At 43.3% G+C, this 19269-nt stretch overlaps 1 protein-coding gene across 1 annotated transcript in view; it reads left to right on the forward strand.

Moving 5' to 3' along the window:
• The window catches only part of TANC2 (tetratricopeptide repeat, ankyrin repeat and coiled-coil containing 2), a 326281-nt gene that overhangs the window by 286147 nt on the left and 20865 nt on the right, over window positions 1–19269 (forward strand). The window contains exons 14-18 of the mRNA XM_052658122.1: window positions 3810–3918; window positions 6709–6831; window positions 7738–7974; window positions 11227–11412; window positions 13640–13733. Coding sequence (XP_052514082.1) covers window positions 3810–3918; window positions 6709–6831; window positions 7738–7974; window positions 11227–11412; window positions 13640–13733 — 749 coding nt within the window. The remainder of the gene's footprint in view (window positions 1–3809; window positions 3919–6708; window positions 6832–7737; window positions 7975–11226; window positions 11413–13639; window positions 13734–19269) is intronic.

The raw sequence follows: 19269 nt of genomic DNA on the forward strand, positions 1-19269 counted from the left end.
TAGATTCTCTATGGGAGGAAATATAGAGCCATTGAAGGATTTTGAGGAGAAATTTGGTCAGGTTTCCGCTGGATAGATATTGGTACGAGCAGGGAGGAGGCAGTGGCAAGAGTGAAGCTCTTGCAGTAATCCATGAGAGATGATGTACAGGGAGGAGAAAACAACTGCTTGGTGTTATGCCTGAGCAACTGGAGGTTGTTTGTTTTTTTTTTTAATAAGTCTTAAGGGGATTTGGTTTTAAGGGAAATCTCCAACTTCAAACAGCCATCGTTTGACAGGTCATTTGGAGGTAGAGGTGTCTGCAGGCAGCTAGAGAAGCAGAGAAAATCTCAGTGCTGCAATGTCATTGCAGTGAGAGCTGAAGCCAGGAGTCGAGGTGAGGGCTGCCTCTGAAAGACGAGTAAATGGGGAATAGAGCAAAGAAATTATGTAACCGAAGGAAAGTGGAAGAGAAAAGTGCCAGGGTAGTGTCTTAGATGTCAAGAGAAGAGACAGTTTCAAGGGAAACAGTCCATAAGACCTAACGCTGGATGGAAAAGAAAAAGGAAAAACAAAAGATCAAAGGCAAAAAGAAAACCAATTAAGAGGCTGCTGGTGATCTTAAGAGAATAGTGAGGCTAGAAGTCAAAAGGAATAGGGCTCAGGAGTGAGCAGATAATAAGAAAAATAGAAATAAATGTAGACAAGCCCACATACAGACCCATTCAGCCTGGGTTAGCTAGTGGCATCATGGTTTGTCAGAGCAGTAAGGTACGAATGGGAGTGCCAGCATGTAACGGAAATTGCTGTTTTACCTTTCATGTCCTCAACACCATAAGCTTTGAGTCCAATGAACTGACCAGAATCATTCTTTCACGAATAATACAACAGCTTGTATCCAAAAAGAAGGAAACTACAGTTGTCACCATCTTTTCCTTGACCTGTGTGGCTTGCTGTTTCTCCTCGGTGCTTGATCAACGACAACAAAAGCAAGCACTGTCCTGTGGGTGGCTGAAGATGAGAAGCATCTTCCCAGGGTGTCTTGGTCACGGTAGTAAGGTGAAAGCACTGGGGCAAAGTCAGGTCTGTGTCTACCTGACGATTCATGTCCTCGTCCTGAGCTTTTTCCTTAATCCTCATTGGCATGGATTCTCCTTAATGGCCTGAAGCATAAATGATGAATCAGAGGCCTGTGTCAGGAGTTCTTGTCTCTATGGACAGTCAGATGAGTCATTTAAAGTAAATAATTCTTATATCAGGGAGGCTGCAATCATTTCATTGTTAACAACTGGATAGGATTTTGAGAACTTAAGTTAGGGCACTTTTATAAATGGTTCTCGATAACTTAAAATAGCCTATGAACTACATTGGGCTTTGAAGGGCTGTGTAAACGTTCAGAAGCAATTTCTGGATTTTGTGAGTGCGAAACAATTCCAAGCTCATACCTTCAGATGACGGGCTTCCCTGGTGGCTCAGCTGGTGAAGAATCCACCTGCAGTGCAGGAGACCCCAGTTTGATTCCTGGGTCGGGAAGATCCTCTGGAGAAGGGATAGGCTACCCACTCCAGTGTTCTTGGGCTTCCCTGGTGGCTCAACTGGTAAAGAATCTGCCTGCAATGTGGGAGACCTGGGTTTGATCCCTGGGTTGGGAAGATGCCCTGGAGAAGGGAACAGCTACCCACTCCAGTATTCTGGCCTGGAAAATTCCATGGACTGTATAGTCCATGAGGTTCAAAGAGTGGGACATGACTGAGCGACTTTCAGTTTCACACTTTCACCTTCAGATGACACTGATGACTCCATGCAGGATACAGTTGTCTGAGACAGTCTCTCAATGAAGTAGCTCTCTTTCCTTTATGGTCAGTCTTATCTAATCAAATAAGATGACCTGGTATCCACTAGAATCCAGAAATTGTATGAAGCCAAGGTTAGAAGATGGTAGAATTTCCTTTTAAAGCTTTATAGGATGATTCCCACCTAAGTGGGTAGCCTTTCCCTTCTCCAGGGGATCTTCCCCACCCAGGGACTGAACCCAGGTCTCCTGCATTGCAGGCAGATTCTTTACCAGCTGTGCCACCAGGGAACCCCACCTAAGTAAGACGGGGGTTGTCTCATCTTCTGTTCTCCAGGTTCTTTACTGAAACTTTATTTATAAAGGAGGAAAGGAAGGGCTTGTTTATTTTTTCAGACTTCAGATTTAGACATCTTCAAATGTTAAACCTGGAAGCATAGCCAGTGTTAATTGTGAGAGAAAATCTTCCAGTAGACATTTGGGCCTTCTCTCGAGTAGAAGTCACCAACAAAAAATTCACTCGCTGTTTTTCCTTCTGTTTGAGGAATTCATTGGACTTGAAACTGAGATCACAGTTTGATTTCCCTCCTTTGTGACACTCCCAAGTGAAAGGAGTAAAAGAGCTGGGTTATCAGTGGCACACAGAACTCTGCTGACTCCTCACCTGATGGGGGGCAGAGAGACAGTTGTCACTCTGCAGTGGCACAGTTCCTACAGACTATAGCAGGGTGGTAAGAGGGCAGAGCCCAGAAGTGACCCAGTGTCCTTTGTTTAATGTCTAATCTTGCTTTGTGAAAATTTTATTGAGAATTTTTATGTGCCATACACAATGTTTGGCACTGTGGAGAGCATAAACAACTCGAGATTTCTGTCATAAATGTAAATAAAAAGAGATATACAAGCCTGTATTTATACATATACTTTACATATATACACATATATTAATACATTCACACTTAAAAGAGTATATATCATTAGGCCACTTTAAGCTGGAAGAGATAGAAAACATCAACTCAAATGGATTAAGCAGTAGAGAAATTTATCACTTCATATAACAAGGAGTCCAAAATTAGGACCGCTTCCGGTGCTATACAGTTAGGGCCCAGGCTCTAGTTTTTGACAGGTCTCTTAGCTTAGCCTCTCTCTTGGCTTGGTCTTCAGACCAAGTGTGTGATTACAAGAGGCCTGTGGCATTTCTGAGCATCATGGGCAGATAAGACAATGTGCAGAGGCAGAGAGAAGGGTTTTCTGTTTCATGAACAGATTGGAGATTTGTTGGCAAGCAGATGGCGGCTGGGAATGATTGCCATCAGGAAGCCTACAGTCTAGTACAGGAGAGAGCTTGTAACAGTGTGGTAGATCCTGCACTAAAGGCATAAACAGCCTATGATGTACCAGAGAGAGTACTCCCTTCTCAGCTGGAGCCAAAAAAAAAAAGCTAAAGAGAAAGAATAGAGGCTTGGTAGAGGCTGATTAGAGAAGACTTCCCTTGAGGAGGTTTTTAGTGCAGTTTGGGACACGTTGAGTTTAAGGTGCTATTGGGCCTCTAGGTAGAGAAATCCAGTAGGCAGTTGGATGTATATTGAGCTAAAGCTGAGACGTCTAGATAGAGGGAAAGGGAACAGGGTTTAGGTAGTGGCAAAGGCTCTGAGGATCGATGAGCTAATCCAGAGGACAGACTGGGACCAAAAACAAGATCCTGAGGAAGCAACACTGACATTTAAAGCATGGGTGAAATAAGAGGAGTTGACAGAGACAGAAAATAAAAATGGATCCTTTAACGCCATCTGCGTGTGGGAAGGGTGTAAGCCAACCAGAAGTGACATTTTGTGATATTCACACATGTGATTTGGGTAAAGGACCAGGAAAAGCTTGGAACCTTTCAGTACCATTACTTGCCCAGGAGCGGGTGCCCTTCCCTAAGAAGCTGGGTGAACAAGACAGAGTTTCACTGGAGATATGGCTCGACATGCACAGTCCTCTACCCACAGGAGAGTTGGAGCATTCAATTTCCTAAAATGAGTCTCTCTCTTTGCAGGAGTGGTCACACGTTACTTGCCTTCTGGTTTTCCCGCCAAGAGGGAAAACTAAACCGACAGCAGACAATTGAACTGGGACATCACATCCTCAAAGCACACATTTTTAAGGTAATTAAAGAAGTTGGGGGCGTTTTTCTTTCCATTTCCAGCAGGCGTTCCTTAACACTGTGTATGAAGCTGCCCGCTATGTCAGTGTGGTCCCTGCTTTCTGAAATTAGTTTGTTGCAGAGTTGGTCCATCTCCTAAAATGTCTGGCCTGTTCCTCCCTAGGACAGTGGAAAGAAAACCACATTTATCATCTCCCAGTTCAGTGGATCGCTAGGCTTTCTAGGAAATGAACATGTATAATCGTTTAGGTAAGAAGCATATAGTCGTGTATACTTCATACATCAGAGGTCCCCAACCTCTGGGATCGAATGCCTGATGATCTGAGGTAGAGCTGATATAATAATAATAGAAATAAAGTTCACAATAAATTTAATGTGCTTGAATCATCCCGAAACCATTCTCCCCACCCCAATCAGTGGAAAAATTGTCTTCCCCAAAACCAACCGCTGGTGCCAAGAAGGCTGGGAACCACTGTCCTGTGACCTGCCATCTGCTGAGAATAGTCATACAGCATTAGTTACAGGTTTTCACAGTGTTTTTCAAAAGTCTCTGAGAGCAGTCACTCTTTGCATGTTCTTATCGTTGTCTTGATGATGATTTTAATACTCCTGGTGCTGTGAATTTCAAACTCTTTCTCTAGAACCAACTGTAACTTTCCTTTAAACTACTTTCCCCATTCTCTTTTGAAATTATAATCCATTTCTCTCCCAGTCATTTCAAAACTTTTATGAGCTCTTAAGCATCGGCTTTCTCTCTCCCAGCATCCGCACAGCTGGGATGGAGATCCCAGACAAGGGCACACATCTGTCTGTGGGTGCTTGTATGCGTTCGTTTGTGTATTCAGTGCTTGCTGGGGCATTGTCCTAGGGATACAAGAACCAAAAGCATACAGCCCTTAGTCTCAAGGAATTTATAGTCTAGATAGCAGTGGTGGAACAGAGCACAGAAGCTGAGGGAGAAATTTGTTCTCCTGCTTTTTCTAGTCTGCCTTTTGCTATTGCATCTGCCACCTCCAGTCCCAGTCTCTTCAGACCACTTTTGCTGCCTCTGGACTGAGAAATTCAGGGATCTTAAATAGTCCTCCTGCTTGGACTTCCCCCAAGAGATACTATTAAAGATAAAACAGTTCTCTTCAGAGAGAAAACAGCATGAAGGGCAACGAATTCTCCCCAGCATATAAGCACATACCTGGGGAAGGCTTTTCATCAGATGGACAGAAGTGAAGCCCACAGTGGCAAGTCCTGTATTTGAATCATAATTGTCTATCTAACAAATCACTGTACCCAAAAATGACCTTACCCAGTGACCTTACTTAATGGGAGCAGAGTGAGACTATTTTAACAGGCAAGGTGTCTCATTCCATCTTCAAGTGGATCAAAAAGTGCCTGCCAGTTCTACAGACTCCGAGGTGATTATCCTTCAGTTAGATGGGAAAATAGCTTCAGTATTAAACATCATGATTTTAATCACTTAAGCTTTTAGCATCACCTTCTGCCTGGGATCAGATGCAAAGAAGTCAGTGCCTGTCTGTATGCCCTGCACCCTAAAATAAATACCACCTGAAACAGATAAATGATATGAAATTTCATTTCATCCCATGTGACTGTATCCAATACGTGGAAAACAATGTTTACTTACTTTTTTACATCCCTATGACTTGTTTATTTTATAACTGGAAGTTTGTACCTCCTGATCCCTTTACCCACTTCATCTTGCCCTCAGTCCTCTCCTTCCTGCCAGCCACCAGCCTGCACTTAAACCGTACACTCCTGTCATTGACGCAGCATTATCTTATTTTGCTGCAGACGACATGGTTGCCTGAGATATGACTGGCTCCCTGTGTGTTTCAGGCCATAAATACTAGGGTGTATAACGTGTGGTGATGACATGACTGTAAGCTGAAGAATGTGGACTTGGACCATGGTTTTCCTAATGCTGCACTTTTCAGGGTCCTTCAAATGCAGAGTGCTCCCTACCGATCGACTTCTCCCAGACTGCTAGAATTCTCAGTTCCTATCAGCTGAGGGTCATGAAAAGGCAAAGACAGACTCAGTGCTTATAATCAGCATCACTTAGAACCGCCAATCAGCAGTAACATATAATCCACTTTATATTTCTTTCCAATTAGTTTTAAATTTCCCTTATTTTATCTTTGTTCATGAAGAACTGCATATGATGTCATTAATCACCTTAAAAATATAAGGTTGAGGGTCTGTAATTCAGGATATTTGGTATATTTATCAGTTCATTCAGTCGCTCAGTCGTATTTAATTATTACCACTATTAAAACTAAACCTGATGGACTTCCCTGGTGGTCCAGATTAAGAATCCCCCTGCCAGTGCAGGGGACATGGGTTCTACCCCTGGTCCAGGAAGATCCCACATGATGCAGAGCAACCACGCCCGTACTCTGCAGCTAGAGAGGGCACCACAGTGAAAGTCTGAGTTCCACAGCTGGAGAGTAGCCCCAGCTCACTGCAGCTAGAGAAAGTCCTCGTAGCAGCAAAGACCCAGCCCAGCCATAAATGAATAAATAATTTTTAAAAAAGAAGAGAGAGGTATTGAGTAGGTTTGTTGTCACAGACTGCCGAGGTAGAAACAGTTTAATTAGCTTGTTCCTACAGGACCAGTCTGTCCCCCTCAGCGGGCTGGCTTTGTTATGCCAGATGTTGTTAGAGCAAGACTCTATTCTCATTTGTTAGTACCACAAACCCAAAGGCTCCTCACTTACTGCCGAGGGTACTTTTTAGCTGGGCTGATCACTTAACTGTGTCTCTGTTTCTTTTTCAGGGTTTGAGTAAAAAAGTTGGCGTGTCATCCTCCATCCTCCAAGGCCTCTGGATCTCCTACAGCACAGAAGGTCTGTCCATGGCGTTGGCATCTTTACGAAATCTCTACACGCCAAATATAAAGGTAAATGCATCTAAGTTACAGGCAGATTGAAAAATCAACTATGAAACGTAAAACTCAGAGGACATTTAGGAGTTATTTGATTGATCTTTGACTCTCCTATTAATTAACCTTTTATTAATAGTTTGATATATTTTAAATTGTTACATTTTATTCTGTGAATTGAAAATCAAACCTGTTGATCTTCTATAAGATGAGTCTGATTTATAGAAAAAGTCCTGCTCCTTCTAAGGAGTAAAACATTCTTAGATCACTTTTGTTTCAGTAGAAGTTTTTCTGTCCAACAGTTCACTTAGTGGAGAGTGCACTACAGTATGGGTGGTGTTTACTCTGCTGCTAAGTCGCTTCAGTCGTGTCCGACTCTGTGAGACCCCATAGACGGCAGCCCACCAGGCTCCGCCGTCCCTGGGATTCTCCAGGCAAGAACACTGGAGTGGGTTGCCATTTCCTTCTCCAGTTTACTCTAGTACCTGGGTAGTTTGTATAAAGGAGACGTTTCACATCCCTTTCCAAAGGCAAGGTATTAAAAAGGCACAAATGGAGATTTTAAAATAAAGAAGTTACTCAGTGTTTCTGGGCACTCATTGAGGGTGACTTAAGGCTGCCCAGGTGGTGCTAGTGGTAAAGAACCTGCCTGCCAGTACAGGAAATGTAAAAGAGGCATGTTCAATCCCTGGATCGGGAAGATTCCCTGGAGGGGAATACATGGCAACCCACTCCAGTGTTCTTGCCTGGAGAATCCCATGGACAGAGGAGTCTGGTGGGCTGTGGTCTGTAAGGTCGCAAAGAATTGGACACGACTGAAGCAATTCAGCGTGCATGCATGCAGATGACTTAAGAAAAGATGACTGATAGGATATAACTGATAATTTATGTGAGTATCGTTTCCGTTTGTTTTCTTACGACTAGGTCAGCCGACTGCTGATTTTGGGAGGTGCCAACATTAATTACCGGACAGAAGTTTTGAATAATGCTCCAATTCTGTGTGTCCAGTCTCATCTTGGTTACACAGAAATGGTGGCTCTGCTCTTGGAGTTTGGGGCCAACGTGGATGCCTCCTCTGAAAGCGGCCTGACTCCTCTGGGCTATGCTGCAGCGGCAGGCTTCCTGAGCATCGTAGTGCTGCTGTGCAAGAAACGGGCCAAGGTAACGGCTGCCCAGCACTTGTTCTTCCTTCCCTGTGCCTTTTTTCCCATCTTAGACTCGTCCCTATCTCCTGTGTTGCCTCATGAGTGTAGGTAGAATATACATCAGATCCTATTAGGAAGCAGATCAAAGGAAGAACTGGCTCTGATTACATCCTACTGCTTGCCCTGGGCCCGTTCCAGGCTGCTTCTGGCCACAGTTCTAAACTTTTGAGAGATACTTAGGAAACTGCATTCATCAGCAGCCACAAAAAGTCCCTAGCTCACAACCAAGAAATTCTCTCCTGAGCTCAGAGTGAGGAAAGAGGAGTGGGGGAGCAAGGAGACTGCACTGTGAGGTCTGATCTGAACGGCGCCTGCTAACTCTCAGCCTTTCATGTTAGTCATGAACGTAAGAGCAGAAATCAGGCGCCCTCATCTAGCCTTGAAGATACCCCCTGTAGACGTCTGAGATGACTGTCTGACCCAGAAGCACTCAAAAGTGTTTCTGTTAGTGTATTTAATTCTCTCAAAACATTTCTTTAAAATATATTTGCTTTATAGTACCTCAAGAGCCATTGATATGATAAAACTCAATTTTAAAATATTGATGGGGGAAAAAAAAAAACCAGGGGGCTTCCCTGGTAGCTCAGTGGTTGAAGAATCCACCTGCCAGTACAGGAGACATGGGTTCAGTCCCCAGTCTGGGAAGATCCCACATGCTGCAGAGCCCCTAAACCCGTGTGCAACAGCTACTGAGCTTGTGCCCTAGAGCCTGGGAATCACAACCACTGAGCCTGTGTGCTGCAACTGCTGAAGCCTGTGCACTCTGCTCCATAAAAAGAGAAGTCACTGAGGTGAGAAGCCCAGGCACCACAACTAAAGAACGGCCCCTGCTCTCGCCACAGCTAGAGAAGAGCCCACACAGCAGTGAGGACCCAGCACAGCAAAAGATACAATTTAAAAAATTCGTGTTTTTTAAAAACAAATGCTGGTCTCAAAAATGTAGACTTCTATGGAACATTTTATTTCCATTCTGAAAACAAACTGAGGATTTGGGTGGGTTTGCAGTGAACTGTAAATAATATGCAACCCTGACTATTCATTGGAAGGACGGATGCTATAGCTGAAGCACCAATACTCTGGCCACTTGATGCGAAGAGCCGACTCATTGGAAAAAACTCTGATGCTGGGAAAGATTGAAGGCAAAAGGAGAAGAGGGCGGCAGAGGATGAGATAGTCAGATAGCATCACCGACTCAATGGACATGAACTTGAGCAAACTCCAGCAGATCGTGAAGGACTGGGAAGCCTGGCATGCTGCAGTCTATGGCATCGCAAAGAGTCGGACACGACTTAGCAACTGAACAACAACATAAATGACCTCATTCTGAGGTGTCCAGTGTTCTTACCAGGGAAGAACTGGGTCTCTCTCCCAAGACTCCTTTGAAAGCTGGGACCTGGGGACCTCAGTGAAGTCCCTGAGCTGTAAATGCTAACTGTGACACAGAAATGGTCCACCTATAATGTCCTAGTCGTTTGGATAAACACCTCTAGAAACAGCATGATAACTGGGCCTTATTGCTATAAATTCATACATATTCTAATCTCAGCTAGGTCTTTCTTGTTGCTCAGCTGTCATTTTATTTATTTCTCGTTTTCTCCAGAGAAGATACATAAATCATCTATGATCTTCTTGAGACCCCATCAAAACTCTTTTGCCCTCCTACAACGACCAAGGTTGTGTTTGTCTCACTGTGCCTCTATCTCAAAACTCTGTTAATTCTTAGGAACTTTTACTTTACTTCTGCCCCAGAGAAGGAAGTCTTTACCTTCCTTTTCAAAATTATTGCCTCCTGTATACATACACACATATACATATATATACACACACACATAGGCTGCACCACAAGGCTTTTGGGCTGTTCGTTCTCCAACCAGGAATTGAACCTGTGACCCCTGCAGTGGAAGTGTGGAGTCCTAACCACTGGACCATCAGGGAATTTCCCACCTATATTTTTTAATCTCAGTATGTTGATCTTTCACTAACATCGTTTCATTCTTTTTTCTAAATTTACGCTACCTTTCTTCTCAGTTTCTACAAACCTACAAATGTCTTCTCCAACCCTAAAGAGAGACGTTCCTCTCTCCTAACCAGAAACCACCATCCCATCTCTTCCCTCCCATATCCACTGAACCTGTCCTAAGAGTCCTCTCTACTTGCTACCACCGCTTCCTTACTGTTCTTTAACCTCTTACAGTCTGGCTTCCATGAGGGAGAGGAGGCAAGTCATCAAAATCATCAACTTTGGCATCAAGCACAACCTGGTTGAAGCCTGCATTGACGCTTGCTTTCTATGAGGGCTTAGACAAGTCATTTGACTTCTCTCAGCCTCACTCTGTTCATCTAGAAAAAGGATTAAGAGCACCTTGCACACAGTAGGCATTCAGTAAACACTTGCTATTTGGATGGCTGTGTAGAACTAAAGCTGGAGAGAAACAGATACAGAACTTAGGCTTCACTTGCTCTAATAAGCACTGGAACATACCCTGCCCACCTTCCAGAAGAGGCTGTTCATCTATTGAGACTTGTGGCTAGGGACCTTCTGGTAGCTTGTTCTTAATCAGGCTCCTCTTTCTGCCTAAACCTGTAACCAACACCACAACTGTAAAAACTGCTGCTGGAACGTAGTCTAGCATAAAGTTCCAAGTCCCTCCAGCCATTTTGGCCAAATCGTCACGATTCCGCCCTCCCATTGGAAGAAAGAAGTGGCATCTGCCAGAGCTTAGTGGTTAACTGTGTGATTCATGATATGAGATACTTTGCTTCCTTGGAACACCAGAAAATTTAAGCTTCAAGATGTTTTTCTTCCCTTTCATGATTTCAAAGACAGTGTTTTGTGCCAGTAGAGCTTAGAAGCCTTTCAGATTTGAGTCTGAAAAGACCTATTTGAGGACAAAGGAGAGTGTACATCAGGAAAGCAAAGCTGGAGTTTGGGGTCGTTTGGGGCATATTTTCGGTTTCTTTTGATGTGAAAACAAAAGCCTGACGTTATACAAAGAGTCTCCCCAGAGAAGCATCTACCAGAGTTGTAGCTCAGTGAAGATCTAGCCTAAGTAAAAGAATATCACCTGAATTTTTCTCAGAAAGTGGTCCAAGGAATATGGGAGAAGATGAATCTTCGTGGGCCAGAGCTGTGCAGTGAGTGGACGAAACGAGACTGGGGAGACAGCCACAGGCTTTTTCACACAGGTTTCTCTGTCCCCTCCCACAGGTAGATCACTTAGATAAGAATGGGCAGTGCGCCCTGGTCCATGCCGCACTCCGAGGTCATCTGGAGGTCGTCAAGTTTCTAATTCAGTGTGACTGGACGATGGCGGGCCAGCAGCAGGGGGTGTTTAAGAAGAGCCACGCCATCCAGCAGGCCCTCATCGCTGCAGCCAGCATGGGTTACACTGAGGTAAGAAAGCAGCCAGTAAGGCTTGGTGGTTTTTGTTTTTTTTTTTTCAAGCTATGTCTTGAAGGAAACCAGGAAAAAAATAATTGCATTATTACAAAATTGCCAGGTTAATATGAAGTAGCTTTTTGGTCATTGGTCTGAGAAATAGGGAGATGCCAGGGTACCTAGAATGATGTTGGAAAGGACCTTAGGAATTATCTAATCTGATTCCTCCTCATCTTCTACCCCTATTTAACAGACAATGGCACTGGGCTCAGGGGGTTATTTCTTGACCTTTGTTCACATGGGTGGCTGGAGTGGAATAGGGAGTTGGAATATCAAAAGGACCAGGTTTGAAGCTCGGCTTTCCTCCACACTGGCTCTGGGCTCTGGGCAATGTAACTCATCTCTTAGAACCTTAGTCTCCCACCAGTATAGTGAGGCTTTCTAATAAATTCTTTTTTATAAGGTTGATATGAAAGGTGCTTTGTAAACTGTTAAACACTGTGCAGATGGTATTTTTGCTAAGTTATTTATTAATAAAAGTAATGTAGTGGCACAATATGTGGAATTGGTAGTGTGCTAGGAAATGTTTAACAGCCAGCCTTGGAGAGGGGAGTAGAGTGCAGCAGGAGTGGGGTGTGTGTGTGTGTGTGTGTGTGTGTGTGTGTGTGTGTGTGTATACATACAGACTTAAATTTATTATGAATTTACTGATATAAAAAAACATGTCACACACAGTTTACAAATAATAATGAATTGTGTAATCCTTTTAATTGAATGCTTTTGTCAGTTTTTGCTAAATTTATATCCATACCCAACCCTGTGGTTACAACTCAACCGTGGTTTGATAAATGAAACTGCACCCGTTTGCTCTTTTCCCAATAATTTTGTCTTTAAATCTGGTGTGTGATTCACTGTCAAACTACATTTTGCCCTCATACAAATTATATTCATTAAACTGGAACCTCTTTCAGCTTTTGCACTAAATCAAATCCTGATCTGCAGAATTTGCCAATTTCCAGAATATAGAGTTTGAGCAAACTCCAGGAGATAGTGAAGGACAGGGAAGCCTGGCATGCTGCAGCCCATGGGATCACAAAGAGTAAGACACAATTTAGCGACTGAACAACAACAGCAAATACCCCCGTCATGACTGATTTCAAGCCACCAACACTGAACAGAGTTTCAAAGAGATGCACAGGAGCACACCATTATGTAAAACTGCCACCATGCATTCACAGTCAGTATAAATAACCTCAGGAGTATACGTAACAGTAAAATGTAATTTAATAATTAGGAAGTTATGAGATTTTATATTTTAATCTATTGATGTAATTTCTTTCGTTATTATTTAATTTTTTTTTTTTCTCTGCTGCTTGGTTTGTGGGATCTTAGTTTCCTGACCAGGGATCGAACCTGGGCCCTGGCAATGAGAGCAGAGTCTTAACCACTGGGCCACCAGGGAATTCCCATCATTGCTGTTTAATTGTTTTTAAATCCCTCCCTGTTATTTAGTTTTTAATAAACATCTTTGTTTAACAACCAGCTTGCAAAACTCCGAAAATTGAAGAGTCAGCTTTCATGGGCCAGGACAAGCTGGTTCACACTGCATGGGATGCTTCAGTGAGACAGCCACCTCTTCCACTGACCTGATATGTCCCCAAGGGAATATTAAGTAAAATTGGAACTTTTACTATCTGTGGAAGGTTGTTTAGCGCTCCTTATAGTCAGATTCCTGAAAACAGAGCTGTCATTTGCCTTTGTTGTTAGCAGACATTCTCCTTTTAGTGTCCCCAAACAGTCCTTGTAATTCCAAAAGAAAAAAAAAAAAAAGGGAAGATAATAGCTCTACTCTGAAAAACTACAGGCCCTCAGTTTTCTCCATATTTATTTTCTGGTTTTTGCTTATTGATTCTTTTTTCTGTTAGTTTTATTTTTTTCTGATAGTTTTATTAGGAGGAAGAGGGATTGCTTTTTTAACTCAAATGTGATAAATATGTAATTTTTTAAGATCACATGCTGTGTAAGTTAATTGCATTCAAGGGAAACATGTACACTGTACTGGGTAGAATGCGTGCTCATCTTGGCAGCTTTGCATTTTTTTGTGAGGACAATCTGTTCTGACTCCTGTGGTGTGCAAGAGAGTGGCACTGGGTTATCCAGAATCTTCCCATCCTCACGGGTTCACAGTATCAGTGTATCGTTTTCCACCTGAACTTCGAGCTGACACGACTTCTTGTTTCAGATTGTCTCCTACCTACTTGATCTTCCAGAAAAAGATGAAGAGGAGGTGGAGCGAGCACAGATCAACAGCTTTGACAGTCTCTGGGGAGAGACAGGTACCTCTCGTGGACAGCTCTTTCTCTCGTGAATGTACTGTGTTTGTATGGAGACCCTCTGTGCCTCACTCCCAGGTGTTTTCTCCGCCAGATCTTTGGCAAGTCTCTCTGTCTTATGGCTCTTGCACTGGAGACCAATTCAGCCAAAGTAAACAGTCAGGCAGTTTCCTTCTTTCAGTCCTCTCTCCCTTTGGATGCACCATGCCATTAGCCCTGGAGTCTTCTTTCAAACAAAACTTTCCCCGCTCTTGTTTCCAAATATTTTAAAAGACTGAAAGTTTCCTTCCAGTGTGCCAAGCCAGAACAGAAAATAGTTGTGGACTTTGTGTGTGTGTGTGTGTGTGAGAGAGAGAGAGAGAGAGAGAGAGAGAGAGATCCTTGTAGTAGTTAGGAATAAATATTTCCCCTGTAGTTAGAAACCGAGAAGTTAAATTTTTATCGACACCTCCAGCTTAATGAAGCAAATGTTACCGCGGTAGAGTCAGTGGTACCTGACATGATTAAATTGATGCGTCATGAGAACAGTTGGTATCAGGATGCAGAATGAAGGCCCTGCCCCCCGTAGGGTACAGCCCTGCACAGTCTCTCTCCATCTGTAGCAAAGCTATTTCTATATTGCTTGGTACTTACTCCATAAACAGAAGCATCTTCCTTGTGGCCTTTGCAGGAAATATTTATTGTCTTTCCCCCAAGTCTAAACTGGAACATCTGGAAAAACATTAGTAACCTTTTATATGTTTTTATGAAACCAGGGCAGTGAAAACTATTGTCGCCACAGATATGTGTTGTATTTGCCAGGAGAAGGAGACCAGCATTGAGATGGCCAATTTAGGGAGTATATTTTACTAAACAAGAAGGGGGATACATTTTGGTTTGGGTCAGAATGTTATTAAAAATCAAAGAAAATGCTTGAATTCACTCCAAATTTATAATTACCTATTGAACTGGGATGTTTCCACAATGGCACAAATCTTACATCAGTTTCATGGCTTCCTCAACACCATGTGGAATGGTCCAAAGCTCAGGAATTTGCTTCTCAAACAATCCTTCCCTCTGTCAGAGCCAAAGGGAGCAGATGCCAGGCAGCTGCAGCTTAAGAGCCCGTGACAGATTAAAGGAAAATGTGCAGCTGGAAACAGCTGCTGTCTCTGGGGCTCCACCCTGAGGGAAGCCAGAGGACATACTGAGGGGAAGGGGCTGGCCGGGAGCAATGGCAGTGGTGTCCTGAGACCCGGAGCTGTGGGAGGGGCATGATGGTTGAGGCCCCATCAGTTCAGCCTCCCAGCACAGCGAGCCGTCCCCCCAGTCTCCCGTTCCAAGCCACGTGTGTGTGACCGCTGTGGAGGGCAACAGAAGTAGCGGCCCAGTGGTGACAGTGGACAGAAATCACAGACTAACAATCGCCGGCCAGTGCAAGAGACATAAGAGACTTGGGTTCAGTCCCTGGGTCGAGACAATCTCCCGGAGGAAGGCATGGCAATCCACTCCAGTATTTCAGCCTGGGAAATCCCATGCACAGAGGAGCCTGGCGGGCTACATACAGTCCATGGGGTCGCAGAGTCAGACATGACTGAAGCAGCTTAGCACGCAATCATAGTGATGACTATCACACATATTCTAGTGCTCTCCTTGAAGGAATTCCTTCAAAATGTTCAAAAAGGGTGTGAACTCAGACCTTTTGGGGGGAATTAACCCTGAAATGGAGTTTTAACAAGAAAAATAACTTCCTGGTAAAGGAAATTTAAACCATACTACATCCATTGCCAAAAGTTAAAAAACACACACAAACACACAACTCTTGTAAAAATTATGAAGAGAGGAAAGAGATCAGTGGTTGCTAGGTGTTGGGGAAGATGGGGAAGGGTGAATAGGTGGAGCACAGAGGATTTGAGGGGCAGTTAAAACACTTCATATGATACTGTAACCGTAGATAACAGGTTATTATACATTTGTCCACACACTCACAGGATGTGCAACACCAAAAGTGAGCCCTAATGCAGACAGTGGAGTTGGGGTGATCATGATGCATCAGTGTAGGTTCATCAGTTGTAACAAATGGACAGCTCTAGTTGGGGTGTGTACAAATGTGGGGGCAGAGGTGTGAGCCCGTTAAACTGCTCTAAAACAACAAAGCTAGTAGAGGTGATGGAATTCCAATTGAGCTGTTTCAAATCCTGAAAGATGATGCTGTAAAAGTGCTGCACTCAATATGTCAGCAAATTTGGAAAACTCAGCAGTGGCCACAGGACTGGAAAAGGTCTGTTTTCATTCCAGTTCCAAAGAAAGGCAATGCCAAAGAATGCTCAAACTACCGCACAATTGCACTCATCTCACATGCTAGTAAAGTAATGCTCAAAATTCTCCAAGCCAGGCTTCAGCAATACGTGAACCGTGAACTCCCTGACGTTCAAGCTGGTTTTAGAAAAGGCAGAGGAACCAGAGATCAAATTGCCAACATCCGCTGGATCATGGAAAGAGCAAGAGAGTTCCAGAAAAACATCTATTTCTGCTTTATTGACTATGCCAAAGCCTTTGACTGTGTGGATCACAGTAAACTGTGGAAAATTCTGAAAGAGATGGGAATACCAGACCACCTAACCTGCCTCTTGAGAAATCTGTATGCAGGTCAGGAAGCAACGGTTAGAACTGGACATGGAACAACAGACTGGTTCCAAATAGGAAAAGGAGTACGTCAAGGCTGTATATTGTCACCCTGCTTATTTGACTTCTATGCAGAGTACATCATGAGAAATGCTGGACTGGAAGAAGCACAAGCTGGAATCAAGATTGCCCGGAGAAATATCAATAACCTCAGATATGCAGATGACACCACCCTTATGGCAGAAAGTGAAGAGGAGCTAAAAAGCCTCTTGATGAAAGTGAAAGAGGAGAGTGAAAAAGTTGGCTTAAAGCTCAACATTCAGAAAATGAAGATCATGGCATCTGGTCCCATCACTTCATGGCAAATAGATGAGGAAACAGTGGAAACAGTGTCAGACTTTATTTTGGGGGGCTCCAGAATCACTGCAGATGGTGACTGCAGCCATGAAATTAAAAGATGCTTACTCCTTGGAAGAAAAGTTATGACCAACCTAGATAGCATATTCAAAAGCAGAGACATTACTTTGCCGACTAAGGTCTGTCTAGTCAAGGCTATGGTTTTTCCAGTGGTCATGTATGGATGTGAGAGTTGGACTGTGAAGAAGGCTGAGCGCCGAAGTATTGATGCTTTTCAACTGTGGTATTGAAGAAGACTCTTGAAAGTCCCTTGGACTGCAAGGAGATCCAACCAGTCCACTCTGAAGGAGATCAGCCCTGGGATTTCTTTGGAAGGAATGATGCTAAAGCTGAAACTCCAGTACTTTGGCCACCTCATGAGAAGAGTTGACTCATTGGAAAAGACTTTGATGCTGGGAGGGATTGGGGGCAGGAGGAGAAGGGGACGACCGAGAATGAGATGGCTGGATGGCATCACAGACTCGATGAATGTGAGTCTGAGTGAACTCTGGGAGATGGTGATGAACAGGGATGCCTGGCGTGCTGCGATTCATGGGGTCGCAAAGAGTCAGACACGACTGAGCAACTGAACTGAACTGAACTGAAAAACAACAACAAAAAAGGGTGAGAACTAAGTGGAAGACTTACTTTTATTGATATGAATTTCTTATTAGAGTAAAACTTTATGGCCTCAGGACTTTTAAAATATTTCCTGCATCAAAGTATGTAATAAAGTTTGTTATATTAATTTTCATAATATGTACCATATCTCAAGATTGTATAAAAAAATTAATTTCATGTCAGTTTGTTTGTGGTCAGAATTGTGTTGTACTTAATTTGATACGTAGATGAACTGATTTCAGCATTATGAACATAAGATGCTATTTAAGTAAGTTAGAATGAAATGCATTTGCAGTATAATTTATAGAGCTAAAAGGTTATTTGACTTCAGAAAACTTTCTGAAAAACCATGTCTTCGCTATGTAAGAAATGTCTCTGGAACTCACCATCTAAGTGAGTTAGAATGAAATGCATTTGCAGTGTAATTTGTGGAGCTATAAGGTTATCTGACTTCAGAATAGACTCCGTGGAATAGGCTCTGATTGCTTTCCTGTTGTGCACTGTGCTCAGTTGCTCTGTCATGTCTGACCCTCTGTGACCCCATGGATTACAGCCTGCCAGGCTCCTCTGTCCGTGGGGTTTTACAGGCGAGAGGACTGGAATGGGTTGCCATTCCCTTCTCTGGGGGATCTTCCCAACCCAGGAATAGAACCAGAGCCTCTTGCTTCTCCTACATTGGCAGGCAGACTCTTTACCACTAGCACTGGTGTCTGTAGTGATGGGTTTACTAAGTGTCCATGTTTCTTTCTAACTTATAGCACATAATCATTTAAAATTTATAATAACCCATTGAATTGTGTGCCCTCCAATGGCAAAATTTTATGTTTCTCTTATATAGAGAGTGAAAGTATGTGGCCTGCAGCCAGCTGGTTAGGGGCTTATATCTGCAACCCTGGCCTCAACACACAATACGTATTAATACACATTTACTTAAAAATGATGGTCATGATGTTTCCAACAGTTTGTGTCATTTACTATATTACTGTATAGCCATTATTTTATGTACCATTCCAAAAAGAAAAGAAAAACTCTGCCTATAAAACTGACAGAGTTCTTTATTAGCACATCAATTATAAGACACATCCGGACTTCGAGATGTTAAAATGCAGAGGGAAGAAAGTGCCTGTTAGAGTCAGTGAAATATATCCTAGCATAGAGTGAAATATTTATTGAAATGTAATTTTTACATATCAGATTTTCTAAAAGCAGGTCACTAGAATATTCTGTTTGTTTTCATCCTACTTTTATGGCCTTTGTGTCCTTCCAAAGAGCGTCTGCCTACATCGAGCGTTTACCGTCTGACTGACCCCCTCCCATCCTGCAGGGTTTTCACAGATTTCTTATAGAACTACACAGAAGACCAGCACTTAAGGTGACAAGATTGCTCAGTGGTCCCTCCTCTGCTCTGTCTCAACACAAAACCAGCATTAAAAAGCTTCTAGCAACTCTGGAGAACCTGAGCCATCCCATGGCCCCAAAGTAGCAGAAGTTCAAAAAATAAACAAGATACCTTAAATCACACCTTCATCATCTTTTATCTAGTTTATTGCAACTACCTCCTAGCTGATCTGATCTCAGGCCTTACCCTTTTGTGACTTACCTCGCAGACTTCAACCAAAGTGATATTTCTAAGCCACAGTCTGTCCACGTCACTCTCCTGGTTCCCACCCTTCACTGACCACCTGTAGCTTTAATGCAGCATAAAGAGACTTCCCTGGCAGTCCAGTGCTTAAGACTCCACGCTTCCATTGCAGGGGGCACAGGTTCAGTCTGGGGTCAGGGAACTAAGATCCTACATGCCATGCAGTGCAGCCAAAAAAATAAATAAAAACTAGCATTAAAAAGACCAGTCACGATCTCTGGCCTCCTCTGTTGCACGTCTTCTCCAGTAACGGTAAACGTGCTGTCCCCACCTCGG

The sequence above is a fragment of the Budorcas taxicolor genome, chromosome 19 (assembly GCF_023091745.1).
Source record: "Budorcas taxicolor isolate Tak-1 chromosome 19, Takin1.1, whole genome shotgun sequence".
In the NCBI taxonomy this organism is placed as follows: domain Eukaryota; kingdom Metazoa; phylum Chordata; class Mammalia; order Artiodactyla; family Bovidae; genus Budorcas; species Budorcas taxicolor.